Below are 14219 nucleotides of genomic sequence, written 5' to 3' on the forward strand. Positions count from 1 at the left end.
TTAAATGTAATTAGGCTATAGCAAAATAACACAAAGCAATGGCAACTTCAATAATTTTACATTCTGTGAAACCGCAGTTCACATTTTCTATGTGAACACTTATTTTTTACAGTGTATGAGTGACGTGTAATATCCATGAATCCGTTAAGGCAACAAAAACAGGCAGACTGGGTGAAGCACTAGGTCATGCAGTTGCCTTGCACATCAAAACAACTTAACTGAATCGACTAACACTGTACTTGTCAGCTTTTGCCATGGTGGAATATGACTTAACTGTGGCTCAGAGTCAATACTAAGGTAAATGTACAAAAATACAAAGATGAATCTTCAGAAACAGAGCAATAAATAAAAACAGAGAAAAGGACATATTTTGATACCAAGAATTTCACAAACACAGAACCATTATATATGCATAAGTCAGCCTATGTAAAAGAACATTAGTCGCAACTAATCTAATCATCACTTTCTCAGAACCTCTACAAGAGAATTACAAAATCTCTCCTGGATAGAATGATAGCTTGACCCTCCAGCCAAACAAGTCAAATTTACAACCGTGCCTTCTGAGCCGATTTACATTTGTTCCCATTCCCAATAAGCCGATTAGCCAGAGGAAGTTCTGAACTCTCTTGTGTCTTGTACCATAACGTTAAACATGGTTATGTAGTCATCACGCACAGACTGCTGGGAACTCCCGCTTCCTCACCCACCTTCCTCCCACCCTCTGGGCTCCTCCAGCCTGCTATTCAACAGACTGAAAGTGCACTCACTTTCACCTTGGGCTGCTTGTATGTGTGTGCATAAGGTCATAACAATGTGTTCAGGTGAAAAGATTTATGCAATACATGATGCCAAATATAACAGTAAGATTTTAGCAATGGCATAACCAAGATAATACAACCATCTCTCTACATATTTGTACATTTACAAATTGATAGCCTATCAATGTTTCAAAATCATTTTATTTTATGTGAAATCTATAGGATTATGTAATTGTAATAGCCTCATTTTATTTTCTTCTTTGGAAAAGAAGTTAAATAAAAGTCTATATGGAGTGTATTTGATTTAAAATATTAAATTCAATAATCAGAATAGTTATTTGTCCTTGTGGCCCTGAAGGTCATATAACCAGCACGAGTTTATGTTTGTATTTGGCGTGCTGTTTATGCGCTGAATTTACTTTTTGGGTGCATATGATACGCAATGAGTAGGATTAGTAAGCGCGAAGCGAAAAGATTCCAGCGACAAGCAATTTGTCTGTTCACACCAAACGCGACACAATAACAACCTAAATCACAGCCAATCATAAGAGCGTGTGGGCGGGCTTTCTCTCTTTCTTTCTTTCTCTCTCTCTCTCTCTCTCTCTCTCTCTGTAAACGCACTGCTGTTTAACAACGAAGTGAACAAAATACATCATCAATTTAATAAAAATAAATACTTTCTAATACTATTCAAAATACACGCAGCGACTGATACAATCTTAGTCAAAGGAATACACTTGTGTGTTTACATAGTTCACAGTGGAAAGTTTGAGTTGTTTCCTTTAATTTAGCCTATTTATAGTTGTTTTCATTATGGCTATTAAAGTCATGCACAAGGATATACGAACTCAAATTAACGTTTTAATATTATACAAAACACAATTATAGGCCTACTACAACGCTGAAAGACCATTCCAAAAATAAAATGGTAACACTTTACAATAAGTATTTACGACAGTATTTTTATTAACAAAGATTAATAAATAAAATGGTAACACTTTACAATAAGGTTTCATTAGTTATCATTAGTTCACTACTTTAGTTAACATGAACTAAGAACGAACAATACTGCTACAGCATTTATTAATCTTAGTTAATGTTAATTTCAACATTTTGGCTTCTAATACATTATTAAAATCAAAGTATTTGTTAACATTAATTAATGCTCTCTGAACTAACATGAACAATCAATAAACGACAGTATTTTTATTAACAAAGATTAATAAATACAGTAACAAATGTTAACAAATGAGACTGTATTGTAAAGTGTTACCAATAAAATCCTCCGTTGCGTATCGAGGTTCCAGACTGTCTACGATATATATATATATATATATATATATATATATATATATATATATATATATATATATATATATATACACTTTTGGCCCTTTTGTATTCATTTTGCTTTTTATACCATTTTCAAAAACAGTTTAAATTGAAATGATTTCAAAAATGTCATGCGGTATAACCATAGAGTAAAACACATTTTGAATACTTCTTGAATATGGACATCTTAAAAAAAAAAAAAAAAAAATAATTCAAAACATCATGAATTATTAATTCAAATGAAGTAAAATCTTTGGGAGTTGCACCACATGACACTTTACAAGTTTGTTAATGAAAAGGACAGATTATCTAATATTTCTCATTTGTTTTTGTTTATTTGTTGTTTTTTTTCCCTTCATTTTGATAATGACATGTTGATTTCTTCATTTTGATTTTCACAGTTGTCCATTTGCCCCCAACCCCCCCCCAACCCCCACACACACACCACCCCCACCCACCCACACACACACACCCACCCACACACACACAGGTTTGTTTTGCTACCAAAGTGAGGACATTCCATAGGCGTAATGGTTTTTATACTGTTCAAACTATACTCTATCCCCTACACTACCCCTATAACCTACCCATCACAGAAAACATTCTGCATTTTAACATTTTTAATAAAACATTGTTTAGTATGTTTTTTTAAAGCTATTTTAAGTATGAGGACTCATGAAATGTCCTCATAAAACATGTTTACATCATAATACCAGTGTAATACTCATGTCATTACACAAATTTGTGTCCTCATAAATCATGAAAACAAGCACACACACACACACACACACACGCACACACACACACACACACACACACACACACACACACACACACACACACACACACACACACACACACACAAACAATATCCAAAATGAATGATGATACAGAAATTAGAAACATGGAAGAGGTGTAAACAATTATGAGGTGAACTGCATTTTAGTGCACTTTATAGGTCTACAAAAAAAGAGTGTAACATCACTGACCTTTATAAAGGTCTGGGCAAGCAGGATGACCATAAATGTTGCTGTAAGTGTAAACCTTCGTGTTTTTCTGATGATGAATATGTGTCTGCTGGCCTGTGGATATTAGATATTTTCTGTTACTGTACATCCGTAGATTATGATTTATAAAAAGACAGAAGTCAGCTCTTCTAATGCTGTATGGCACCATCCAAAGCAGCAGCTTTATCCACTACATTATCCTCAACTGTCCAAATGATCCTGGGATCCCTGTCACTCTAAATGCCCATTTACGGCTTTACCATTGCATATTTAGATTACCAGAGGGGTTGTTAATATGACTGCTGGCATGATATCTTAATTACAACATAATCCAGCCAGAGCAATTGCTCTCTGGCCTCTGAGATTGTAGCCTGCTTTCTGAAAATTCTATGGTGCCATGACAAAATTAGGCCTGTGTTTGCTTAATCTGCTCCCTTATGGATATTTCAAAATTCACAATCTAATGGTCACTGATCCAACATGTTTGATGAACAATAATCCTTAGTTTGACTAAACAAAGCCAGACGTGCACTCTAGGCCATTTGAACAAGAAAAGCATGATACTGTGACACTAGCTGGAGGCATGTAAAGGCAGGGTGGTGTGAACGAGTGTTAGTGAAAGGCATGTTTAGGATGGATTTAGAAAGTGGAAAACAGAGGTAGAGGAGACAGAGAGAGAGAGAGAGAGAGAGAGAGAGAGAGAGAGAGAGAATGAGCAGCCTGCTCTCATACGGTCTGCACTGCACATCCAGAGGAATCTGGGGCATCTAATGGCCCCTCACCCACTATTTCTGCTCTCTCACTCCTTCTCTCTCTCTCTCTCTTTTTTTTTTTTTTTTTTTTTTTTTTGCTGTGGGGCATGCTGTGACCCCACACCGTGGGAATCTGTGGTCCACAACGGATGACTTTAACTGTCTCACAAGAAAAAGGTTGAAGAGATAGAGCAAGGATCTGCCTCTCCTTTATTAGACTTTTGTGGTTAAAAAAGAGTGGATAAAATATTACTGCATTATAGCATAATAATAATGACCATAACCAATGATATATATATATATATATATATATATATATATATATATATATATATAATAATTTAGTAATCATAAACATGGTGGTTTTACTTAAAAAAGTAAGTTACCTAGTTGCCTTAACATTTTGAGTTCATTGAAATTAAAAAAAATGAGTTAATACAATGAAGGTGATTGGTTTAATCAACAGAAACTCAAAATATTATGTTATCTGAACTACATTAATTATCTAAGTTGATTTGACAAAAGAAAAAAGGTTGTGATAACAAACCAGAAAATTTATTTTTTTACAGTGCATGTCGTTTGCATTTAGGCTATCTTTATGCAAAATTCATCGCAAAAAAAAAAAAAAAAAAAGAAAAAAAAGAAAAAAAAAGAAATCACGCTATCACTGACAAACAATCACCTTTCTCAACTCATGCATGCATGAAAGTAGGCCTATGACATCTTATCCGTTAATTGGAATGATTCAATAGAAATGTGTACCCCGTGAAGCGATTTTAATTATGGACTTATGAATCTGACTGTTGATTTTAATAATTTACCAAATATATCATCAAAATTTCAAAATAATAATAATAACAATGAATCAATTAGCAAAATATCTGTTGAAAATATAAAATTTGAAATGATTGCAGGAACGTCTGTAATTGTTCTTCTCTGAACGCCAGATAGGCCACAATGGCGCTTTTCTCATTCTTTTGAGCAACACAAAGACAATTGTTCGGCTATTTCAAACTTACAAGACAGAATATGAAATATTAAACGGCCTTTAAATGTTTGAAGCCTAAAACATGTCAAGCCACTAAAACAACGTTTTTCCTGTTTCATATGCTCGTACGGCCCGCAGTGTGGAGTACAGGGCAATAAGCCCACTGCAGTCAACATGTCTCCGATGAAATCCTAAATGTTTCCCAGACAATTATAAGCTATTGAAATGTCAAACAAACAGGCTTCTCTGTTTTTTTCTATTTTCTCTTGTTATAAAAGTTTAAATATTAATGAACCATCGAGTAATGAATAAATGCATTCGAAGTCCACATGAGATTTGATTATCTTTTGGCCATATTAATTATTTTATTTGGAAATATTGCCCACATAAAGAAGTAAACGAATGCTTATATTGCACCTTGTAATGTGTAATAAATAGCCTTATTATTATTATTATTATTATGTTTCACAGATATTAGTTTCGAGTGTAACTTGTTGCTAATGTGCAGGGTGCAGGTTATTTTTTTGTCCGAGGTAATAGTGCAAATTTAGAAAGATCAGTCTCTGGGCTGACATGACTGCAGTGCATGAAAATGAGCAGCTTCCAGTTCTATAATCGGAGCTACGGGCAGCTCATACATCATGCAAAATGGGCCCGAAGGGTTTTCTTCAAATGAACTGTCTGGGTATGTGGAAATAATATCAGGGGCTTTCCGTCAGAATGAACTTTTCCAATGTAGCCAGCCGTGAAATAATCTGACCCGACACTTTAAACCATCTGCGCTATCCATCCGCCTTCTTATTTATTGCGAGCTGTAGCTGATACTATACAACAGTTTTTTTTGTTTTTTTTTAAATACATGACATGGCATCTCCACAAACCGCATGGTTGACAGGTTTGACATTGATACCCGTCGCAAATCATTAGGCTATCAATTCCCAAAAGAACTCAAAATATTTCAGTGATGAGAACAGTTTAAAATCAAAATAAATATAAATAAAACGTAATTAAAATACCCTGGACTAAAATATTTGCTTAAAATAGCCTACTTGTTTTCAGTGATTACCTTTGAAATTGTCTATTATAACTGATTAGTAAGCTGTTAATAGAGTCTTTAGCCTGCTGGTAACCAAAGATCAGCAAACTCATATATCCACGTGCAGCTGGAAGGCGGAATGATTCGTCCAGTTAAGACTCGTTTCATTCTAAACAGCACGATATTAAATTTGACAGGCCAATGACTGTTGCGCTGAGTTGTCAGATGTCTACGAGCTCATTTCGTTGAATGCGTAACCGAACGAATCTTTCCTAATTTGTTTCCTTTTTTGTGTCAGTGGTCGTTATTCTTCACAAGCGAGACTCCGGAGCTGACGAATGACTTCTTCACTGAAAATCCACACAACACACGGATGATCTTATTTAATGTCATTTGTCATTTTAATCCGAGCCATTCTCTTGTCTGTGTAAACATTTGGAATGATAAAAAGCCAGTCACGTCCTCTCCTGTGTTTATATAAAAAGGCAGACGAGTGACCGCGTAAAATATTAGCCTACATTTCGTTTTAAATGAGACAACAGTGTACTTTCTATAAAATGTTCAAAAAGTTACTTAAAATGTGCGTAAAACACGCAGTGGAGCACTCGCGGGGCTTCAGTAAAAGCAGAGGTCGCTGATGTTTACATTCTAAAAGGCGCTGTCGAGGTCTGGGAGGTGCTGAAATCTACTCAAGCTCCGTTCCGCGTGATTGGCACACTTGACAGTGATTGACAGGCGTCCGTGGAAACCACGCAACCAATCTGCCAAGTCCAATAGAAAATCAGAAGAGGGCATCGCGTCTTTTCCCTCCTCAAAAAAAAAAAAAAAAAAAAAATCTTCATTCTTGTGCTATAATCTCGTGCCCTCGAACTCTCCAACGGAGGCAGCCTCAGACCCACAGAGCGACATCTCTATTTCTCTGCATCGTCAAACGCTCATCAGCTGACTCTGGAATTGCCTTTTCGCCTGGATTCGACTGGAGGAGAGAGAGAAAAGCTACATAAAGCAGGAAGCTTTGCTGGAGGTAGCAAGGACTCCGAGGGGGGGAACAGAAGCCTTCATGTTTCAGTTGCCAATCTTGAATTTTAGTCCCCAGCAGGTAGCGGGGGTATGCGAGACTTTGGAAGAGAGCGGAGACATCGAGCGTCTCGGCCGATTCCTTTGGTCGCTGCCCGTCGCGCCAGCCGCCTGCGAGGTGCTGAACAGAAATGAGTCTGTGCTGCGAGCTCGGGCCATCGTAGCCTTCCACACTGGGAATTTCCGTGAGCTTTACCACATTCTGGAGAACCACAAGTTCACCAAAGAGTCTCACTCCAAACTGCAAGCACTTTGGCTGGAGTCACACTACCAGGAAGCGGAGAAGCTCCGAGGCCGCCCGCTAGGGCCAGTGGACAAATACCGGGTACGGAAGAAGTTCCCTCTGCCTAAAACTATTTGGGATGGAGAACAAAAGACGCACTGCTTTAAAGAAAGAACCCGGCATTTACTTCGAGAATGGTACCTTCAGGACCCTTATCCGAACCCAAGTAAAAAGAGAGAGCTTGCACAAGCTACGGGACTCACTCCCACTCAAGTGGGGAATTGGTTTAAAAATCGAAGACAAAGGGACAGAGCCGCGGCCGCTAAAAACAGGTGTGTTTTCCTGATTTCAATCATGGGGCCTATATTGAGCAAATATTTCATATTTTTGCTATAGAATGGCGATAGACTAAGCTAAGATATGTCGATAAAATCAAAAGGAAAGTCTACATATTTAATAAAGGGAAGGCTAGGCTAAAGTAGCCTTTAACATAATGTCAATGTTATTTGTCCTGTATAAATAATGTAACAAACAAATGAAAACAAAAATTACAAATGGATTCATTAACCAATGTGAGCGCTTATTATTCGTAATTGTAGCCGATAACCTGAGCGATGTGTTTTTATAATTAAAGTCGAAATTTGCAATAATATTGGACATTTATTTTTAACTTTTCATTTGGAAAAGAAAAGAGAGTATTAACAGCGCAAAAAAAAAGAGTTTGTACATGTACAAAATACTGTTATTTGTCCCTTTTAACCAAAATCAATGGCTAGCTTTTGTATGTTATGGTTTGGGCCTTGTCGGCATCACTGGGTAAAAGTCCTTACAGATACACAATATAATTACTAACGAGAGCCTAAAATGTGTAACAAAGATTAAATTATGATTATGAGAACTAAGCCTTCTTTTCGACAGCTAAGCTGTGAATTGAAGAAACTCTACCGTGATGTTAATAGGCTTTTTATTTTGTTGCAAGCTGTTCGCTGGAGTGATGCAAACAAGGACAGTTTCTCACGGACAATAATTTACGTACTATATCAAATTGTGTTCTATATTTTGTTCGACGTTTAAATTTAAACGATGTTAGTAATAACTCTTAAAAATTACATCAATTCAAAACTGTTATTTTAAAATCCGCCTATTGTTGGTTAAAACTGTTTAGGCCAATACACCACGAACAATCTTTTTCTAAATTGCCATTCATTTTGATATTAAACATAGACCAGATAATAAATATAGAGTAGGCTATGCGCGAATTGGCTGCAGCCTACAGATGCTCTCCCATTTTGTGTTCTTCCGGGGCATTCCGTTAGTAGGCTAAACCTGAAGCCTGAGCGGAGCATCATTTCATAATATGTTCAAATTTCATACTTAGAATGTACAGTTTAATATCTTTATCATCCTACATGTTTTTACATTTATTGCACGTTCTTATTATTTAAAAACTAAGCAACACCTGAGAAACACTGATTTAATTTAAAATAGTTTATTATTATTATTTTTTATTATTATTTATTTTTTTTTTTTTTATAGAAAACACTTCATCTTAAACCCAGCCTTTTTCTTTTTTAAAGGTTACAACAGCAGGTGTTATCTAATGGCTCGGTTCGGTCCTTAACTGGAGAGGATGGTGCTGTAGACCGACTGGGGAACGCGTCGAGCCCTGAAGCGAGCCTGTCGAGCAAAGCCGCTGCGTCGGCCATCTCCATCACTTCAAGTGACAGCGAATGTGACATCTAACATCGCACCACGAACCGCCCCGCGGGCTATACGGGAAGACTATGAGAAAATTAACACATACGAAGGAAATCGAGACAGACAATCAGCAAGATAAACAAGCACATTAGTGCCTGCCTTAACGTATCAGAGGCCGTGTTTTTATTTTATTTTATTTTTTATTTGGAGGTTGTTATACCAGCCCGGAATCTTGGGATTCATGGAATGCTTTATCTTTAAAATGTATTTATCTTTTTGTGACAGCAAAGTGGGGGCAAACATGAACAAAAATGACATTAGAGGGAAAAATACTATCTGTATTAAAACTACTTTTGTAAACAAATCGACTGCCTCAAGCAAACAGGTCCGACGGAAATGATATTCACACTTTTTGTTAATTTTGAAAAGGACTTCATGGTGAAACATTTTACCTCCCAGGTTTTCTAAGGTGTTTACGCATTAAATTGTTGCTCTTATAGAATCTGATTTTCATTTGCTTGGTCATTTCAAGTCTGGTCATTTTCGGTGTTAAACAATCGACTTTTAGAGCATGTGCGCCAATAGTGAAGATGAATGAAAGGCTCATACCGCTAATAAAATGTTGATGATCACAGTAACCATTCAGACTTATTCTCATCCATTAAAATAGGCTATTAATTCAAATTCGTGGTTATTTCTGATATTAGTTTTCTTGATAATTTATTAATAATAAAATGTGTCTCATATTTATAATCTCATATTTTAGAATGCCTCGGACAGCCTATTTTGTTAGCCACAATGGCATTAACATATGTGAATGCATTCACCCTTCATTTAGGCAGACAAACCACTTGAACTTTTGCCTCTGTATTCCTGGTATAAATGGTGTGAGGTTCATGCACAGCCAGTAATCGGTAAATGTAGGCTATAGTGGTGTGTTTAACCTGATAGCTTGCTGCGTGTCCAGACGCGTTAACCGCCCCGTGTGATTGGCTTTGCCGTCCTGTAATGCTTTCTGACAGGAGAAGGTCAACGAGAGGGCGAAGCGCATTGGTTTCAAAACGAGCAAGCTAGCGTGGAAAAGCATCTGAAAGCTTGCAAAATATACAGACGAATGCTATAATTTATTAATTTACTAATTTATTTAGCCTAAAGCTAAATGCTTACAGAGATACTGCGAAACTGTGATCGTTTACTGAAAAAAAAACTGCAAAATGTATTTTTTTTTCTTTCTTTTTTCTATTTTAAAGTCCACATCAAAGCTCTTATTAAAGCATCTAAAATTATTTTATGTCTAATTATTTTTTAAATCATTATAATCATGAATATACTCATCTGGTGCTATTGCGTTTATTTTTATTTGTTTCGTTTCGCATCACGGTTAAATTCTTTTAATCTCACTTTTGTTCCGGGAAGGAAGGACAAACTGTGTGTTTAAAGTCTGTTAATAATGCTTGGCTAACAAACTGTTATTGAGGGAAAACGAGGCATAGATGTGGTAGGGGAAAGGAGAGCAGGCTTTTGAGTTTGCAAAGGGACAAAAGCGGAAAGATTAGGTGAAAAGAGTGTTTCTGACAGTCAATAAGGTTGTCAAACTCTTCAGCGCTAATCAGCGCTAATGGCCGGTTCTCAAACCCAACTGGAACAATAGAGAGCTCTTCAAAGCTCTGTTGGGGTTAAGGGGTGCTTTCTCCCCAACGAGCTCCAAGAATCCTTGTTCAGTGCATATTTATTACAGTATCTAAAATACTATAAATAAATGTGTTATTCTTGATATCACCAAGACACCACTGATAAAAGTCGTAAAAAAATTAAAATATGCTAAATACGTTGTTGTTGTTGTTTTTTTTAAAATACGTTGTTTTTTTTGTTTGTTTTTTTTTGTTTTTTACGAAAAACATTCGCTATGTGGACTGGCTCGAATACAATTTTACTTTTCTAATAAATATCACTATTAAAATTGAGCAGGGGTCTGCATTCACTGAAACAAAACGAGGTCTTTGAGGCTATACTAATGAATAGTGTATTCTGAATTCCTGGATGCCTACAAAATTGCCGTGGGTTTTTGTGAACATGACACAATGCAAATTTGTCGTGCACGGCCACAGCACACAAAACTGATAGGCTACTAAAATAATGTTTGGAACAGCAAAAGTATATTTTATAATCATAACGTTTTCCGTAATTTTGAGTTCAATATTTTTATCTTATCTTGGAAAAATATGAACAGAAAATTATCGTGGCAAGTATACCCAAACAATGGACAACCAACTACAACTACTGAAATGGCTTAATTAGACGGAGTGATGTGATGCATAAAAGCAAGCATCCCTATACTCCCATGGCCTGAGTAAGATAAAAACTGGTGTATACGACTGTTGAAGATCCTCATGTTGGCTACAAGTCATACTGCTGTATTCCACCGATCTTCCAACAGCCTGCATTACATGCAAACCACACACTCACAAACTGATGGGCCAAGAGATGGCACAGTGGGCACAACACTTTCACAAAAGAAAATAGACTAGCTATACAAAAAGTCCTTATTTTCTATTCTAGGTCAAATTGGAGGTTATAATAAATACCCTACATACAATTTGCTTTCTTTTTATTTCAGTGAACTAATTCAGGCTAATTTTGTTCACGGAAAAGATGAAATTGTTCGTGAGATATTGGAAGACTGAATGCACAGTCCATCATTTTTTCTTTTCCTTTTTTTTTTTTACTTTTAATAATGGTAATCGATTTAAAGCACAGTAGACGGTGTTATTGTGGTTTTTGGTAAAGTCGCTTGAGTGTTTTTGTGGAAAAACAATTACACCCACTCTTTGCAATATCATTTGATATGTCCTGTGTTTGCCATTGGCGCTGAAAATGTAAAATGTTTTGTACAACGAATTTGCACAGAATTATTTTTTTCTGAACATTCTGTTCCTTTATGAAGAGTGTGAATAGTGGAACAGAGCATAATCCAAATACAACAATACAATATTGCATTTTACGGGTTAGATCTTGGATACAGTAGGCTATGTCACTTCTGAAATGATCAATGTCTCCATTATTTATTTATATAGAAAAGGACAAAGTCCTTTGTGAGGGAATGTAGGCTACTGGAGACAGGACTCAGGAGAGGGAAATATGCTTGGATTTGTTAGAGCTGGGCGCCCTCTGCTGTTAAGACTCGTCTGTTAATCTTCCTACACCATGGCTCGGATTCCTAAAAAAAAAAAAAAAAAAAAAAAAAGAAAAGAAAAAAGAAATTGGCTGGGCTTAAGAGCAGCTATCAATTAAAGCAGAGCCACTGCGAACACATTTTCGTTTTTGCTTATTTAGCCTAAAACTTTACATTTGTTTTAGAGCATCAGCATTGTAATTAATTTAATTGATCTACTGATAGGCTATACAAGTGATAATAATTTATTTTATGTAAAACAGTTCATTTCTTGTAGTATGCTAATAGGCTATAATTATTTATATATTATCCATTCAAATTCATTCCAATTAGGCATGGCCTAATAGCCTACCCTAATGTCTATCATATAGGCCTAACATCAAAATAAATAAAAAGCAAAACACACCTGATGCCTATTCTTTGTTCTTCATTTAATAGAAGTAGAGTTAAAAAACCTTGTGTAGTTAATTAAGAGAAGGTACACCGCCATCTTGCTCCTACTAAAGTGGCTTGAATGCACTTGACGTCGTAAACACGACTTCTCAACTTGGAAATACAAACTTCCCAGGAGGACTTGAAAGCCCCATAAGAACCTAAACAAACACAAACTTATACAGTAGAAGTGTAGAATTAGTGATTAGATTTTCATCAAAATAATAAAGACTCATTGTTTTGTTTATAACTCTGTAGTTTAAAGAATATGTTCTGGTGTTTAGGTAGAGTGACCACACCTTTTTTTCAGCTGGCTCTTCTTTTTCCCTTTTGTCATTGCTTGGTTAACCTTATGTACATAGCGTCACAGAAAAACGTGAGAAGTAGATTTCAACGAGACTGCATCATCCATTGCTGAGTGGAGAGAGGTATGTGATTTATACTCTTACAGGTGCTGTGCTGTAGGTTAATTTGTCATTTGATTAACTTTTGTAAGCTATTCGTTTGGGATGTACACTCAGGATGTTGGGGCCTCCAGACCCAAGATAATAAAATGTGATTTTAAAACATAATAATGTATTTTGAAAAACAAAACAAAAAACAAAATAAATAAATAAATTAAAAATATTTTTTAAATTAGTTTTTATTTTAAACTAAAACTAGCCTACTTTTTATGCAATTCACTTTAAAAGATCCACAATTCTCATTTTAATTAATGGACAATGTGCCATGGATTAATGAAAGATTGCTGCCATCAACTGGAGAACAAACACGTATAAAATTAAAATAACGTGAAATTTCAACTACAGCCAGTATATAGCTTCAGTGCATTACTCAATGGCTCATTTGTCATTTCCTTATGGGTATACATCTTTTCACAAGTTTTTTTTTTTTTTAAATTTAGATTTATGTTTAGACATTATAAAATAATTATTATAACAATAACTCTTACAATAACTCTCACAAAAACAATTACTCTTTTTCAAAGTTTAGCATTTATTTTTGTACTGAAGTATAATTTTTTACAATTATGACACATTACACAATATTTTTTTTAAAAATCTGTAAAAATAGAGCACAGTGTCCTGTATTAATTTAGTGGAATTTTCCGTATTTATTTTTTTAACAGGTGTTTTACCTGTATTTAGAATTTTGCACTTCATTGCATAGTGTTTTAGGGTTAATGGAAATGTCTGTAAAATTACTGAATAATGTCAGTAAACAAATAATGTTTTTACAGTGACCTGAACATAGTGTTATATATGCGTTTTATGTGTGTTAGATGAGTTATGTTGTTTTTGTTTGCATTTGTTGTGGATGTGTTGTGGTGTCACTCCATCATTTTTGTGCCTGTTCTGAATTTTAGCTAATTTATTTCTGAGAAATTATGTAACAGAGAGCAACTTATGGCAGTCCATTTTTCATCTCTTATAAGTAAATTTGTGTGTTTGGATGAGGAGTTGGGGGTGGGGTGGGCTAGGGATGTTGTATGTGTTTACACCATTAGAGATGTGTTATGGTATCCCTCCTTCATTCCTTCATTGTAATTGGGTTTTTTTTGTTGTTTTTTTTTTACAAATGATGTAACAAAAAATACCACAACAAGTCTCATGCCATTTAGATGAAGGTAACTTTTTTTTTTTTTTTTCAGCAAACATCATTTGGGGTCAAAAAGACCACAAATAGTTTACAACGGTTAAGTGCATATTCGTTGTATAATTTTGTTATACAACGCCCCCTGGGG

The 14219-nt window shown here is 35.5% G+C and overlaps 1 protein-coding gene across 1 annotated transcript; it reads left to right on the forward strand.

The window, feature by feature from the left end:
* Positions 1–6147: 6147 nt before the first annotated feature.
* Positions 6148–9373, forward strand: six6b (SIX homeobox 6b). The gene is made up of 2 exons (XM_048206284.1): positions 6148–7505; positions 8751–9373. The coding sequence occupies exons 1-2, from the start codon at positions 6934–6936 to the stop codon at positions 8914–8916; spliced, it is 738 nt and encodes a 245-aa protein (XP_048062241.1). The 5' UTR covers positions 6148–6933; the 3' UTR covers positions 8917–9373.
* Positions 9374–14219: the final 4846 nt, after the last annotated feature.

The sequence above is a fragment of the Megalobrama amblycephala genome, linkage group LG11 (assembly GCF_018812025.1).
Source record: "Megalobrama amblycephala isolate DHTTF-2021 linkage group LG11, ASM1881202v1, whole genome shotgun sequence".
In the NCBI taxonomy this organism is placed as follows: Eukaryota; Metazoa; Chordata; class Actinopteri; order Cypriniformes; family Xenocyprididae; genus Megalobrama; species Megalobrama amblycephala.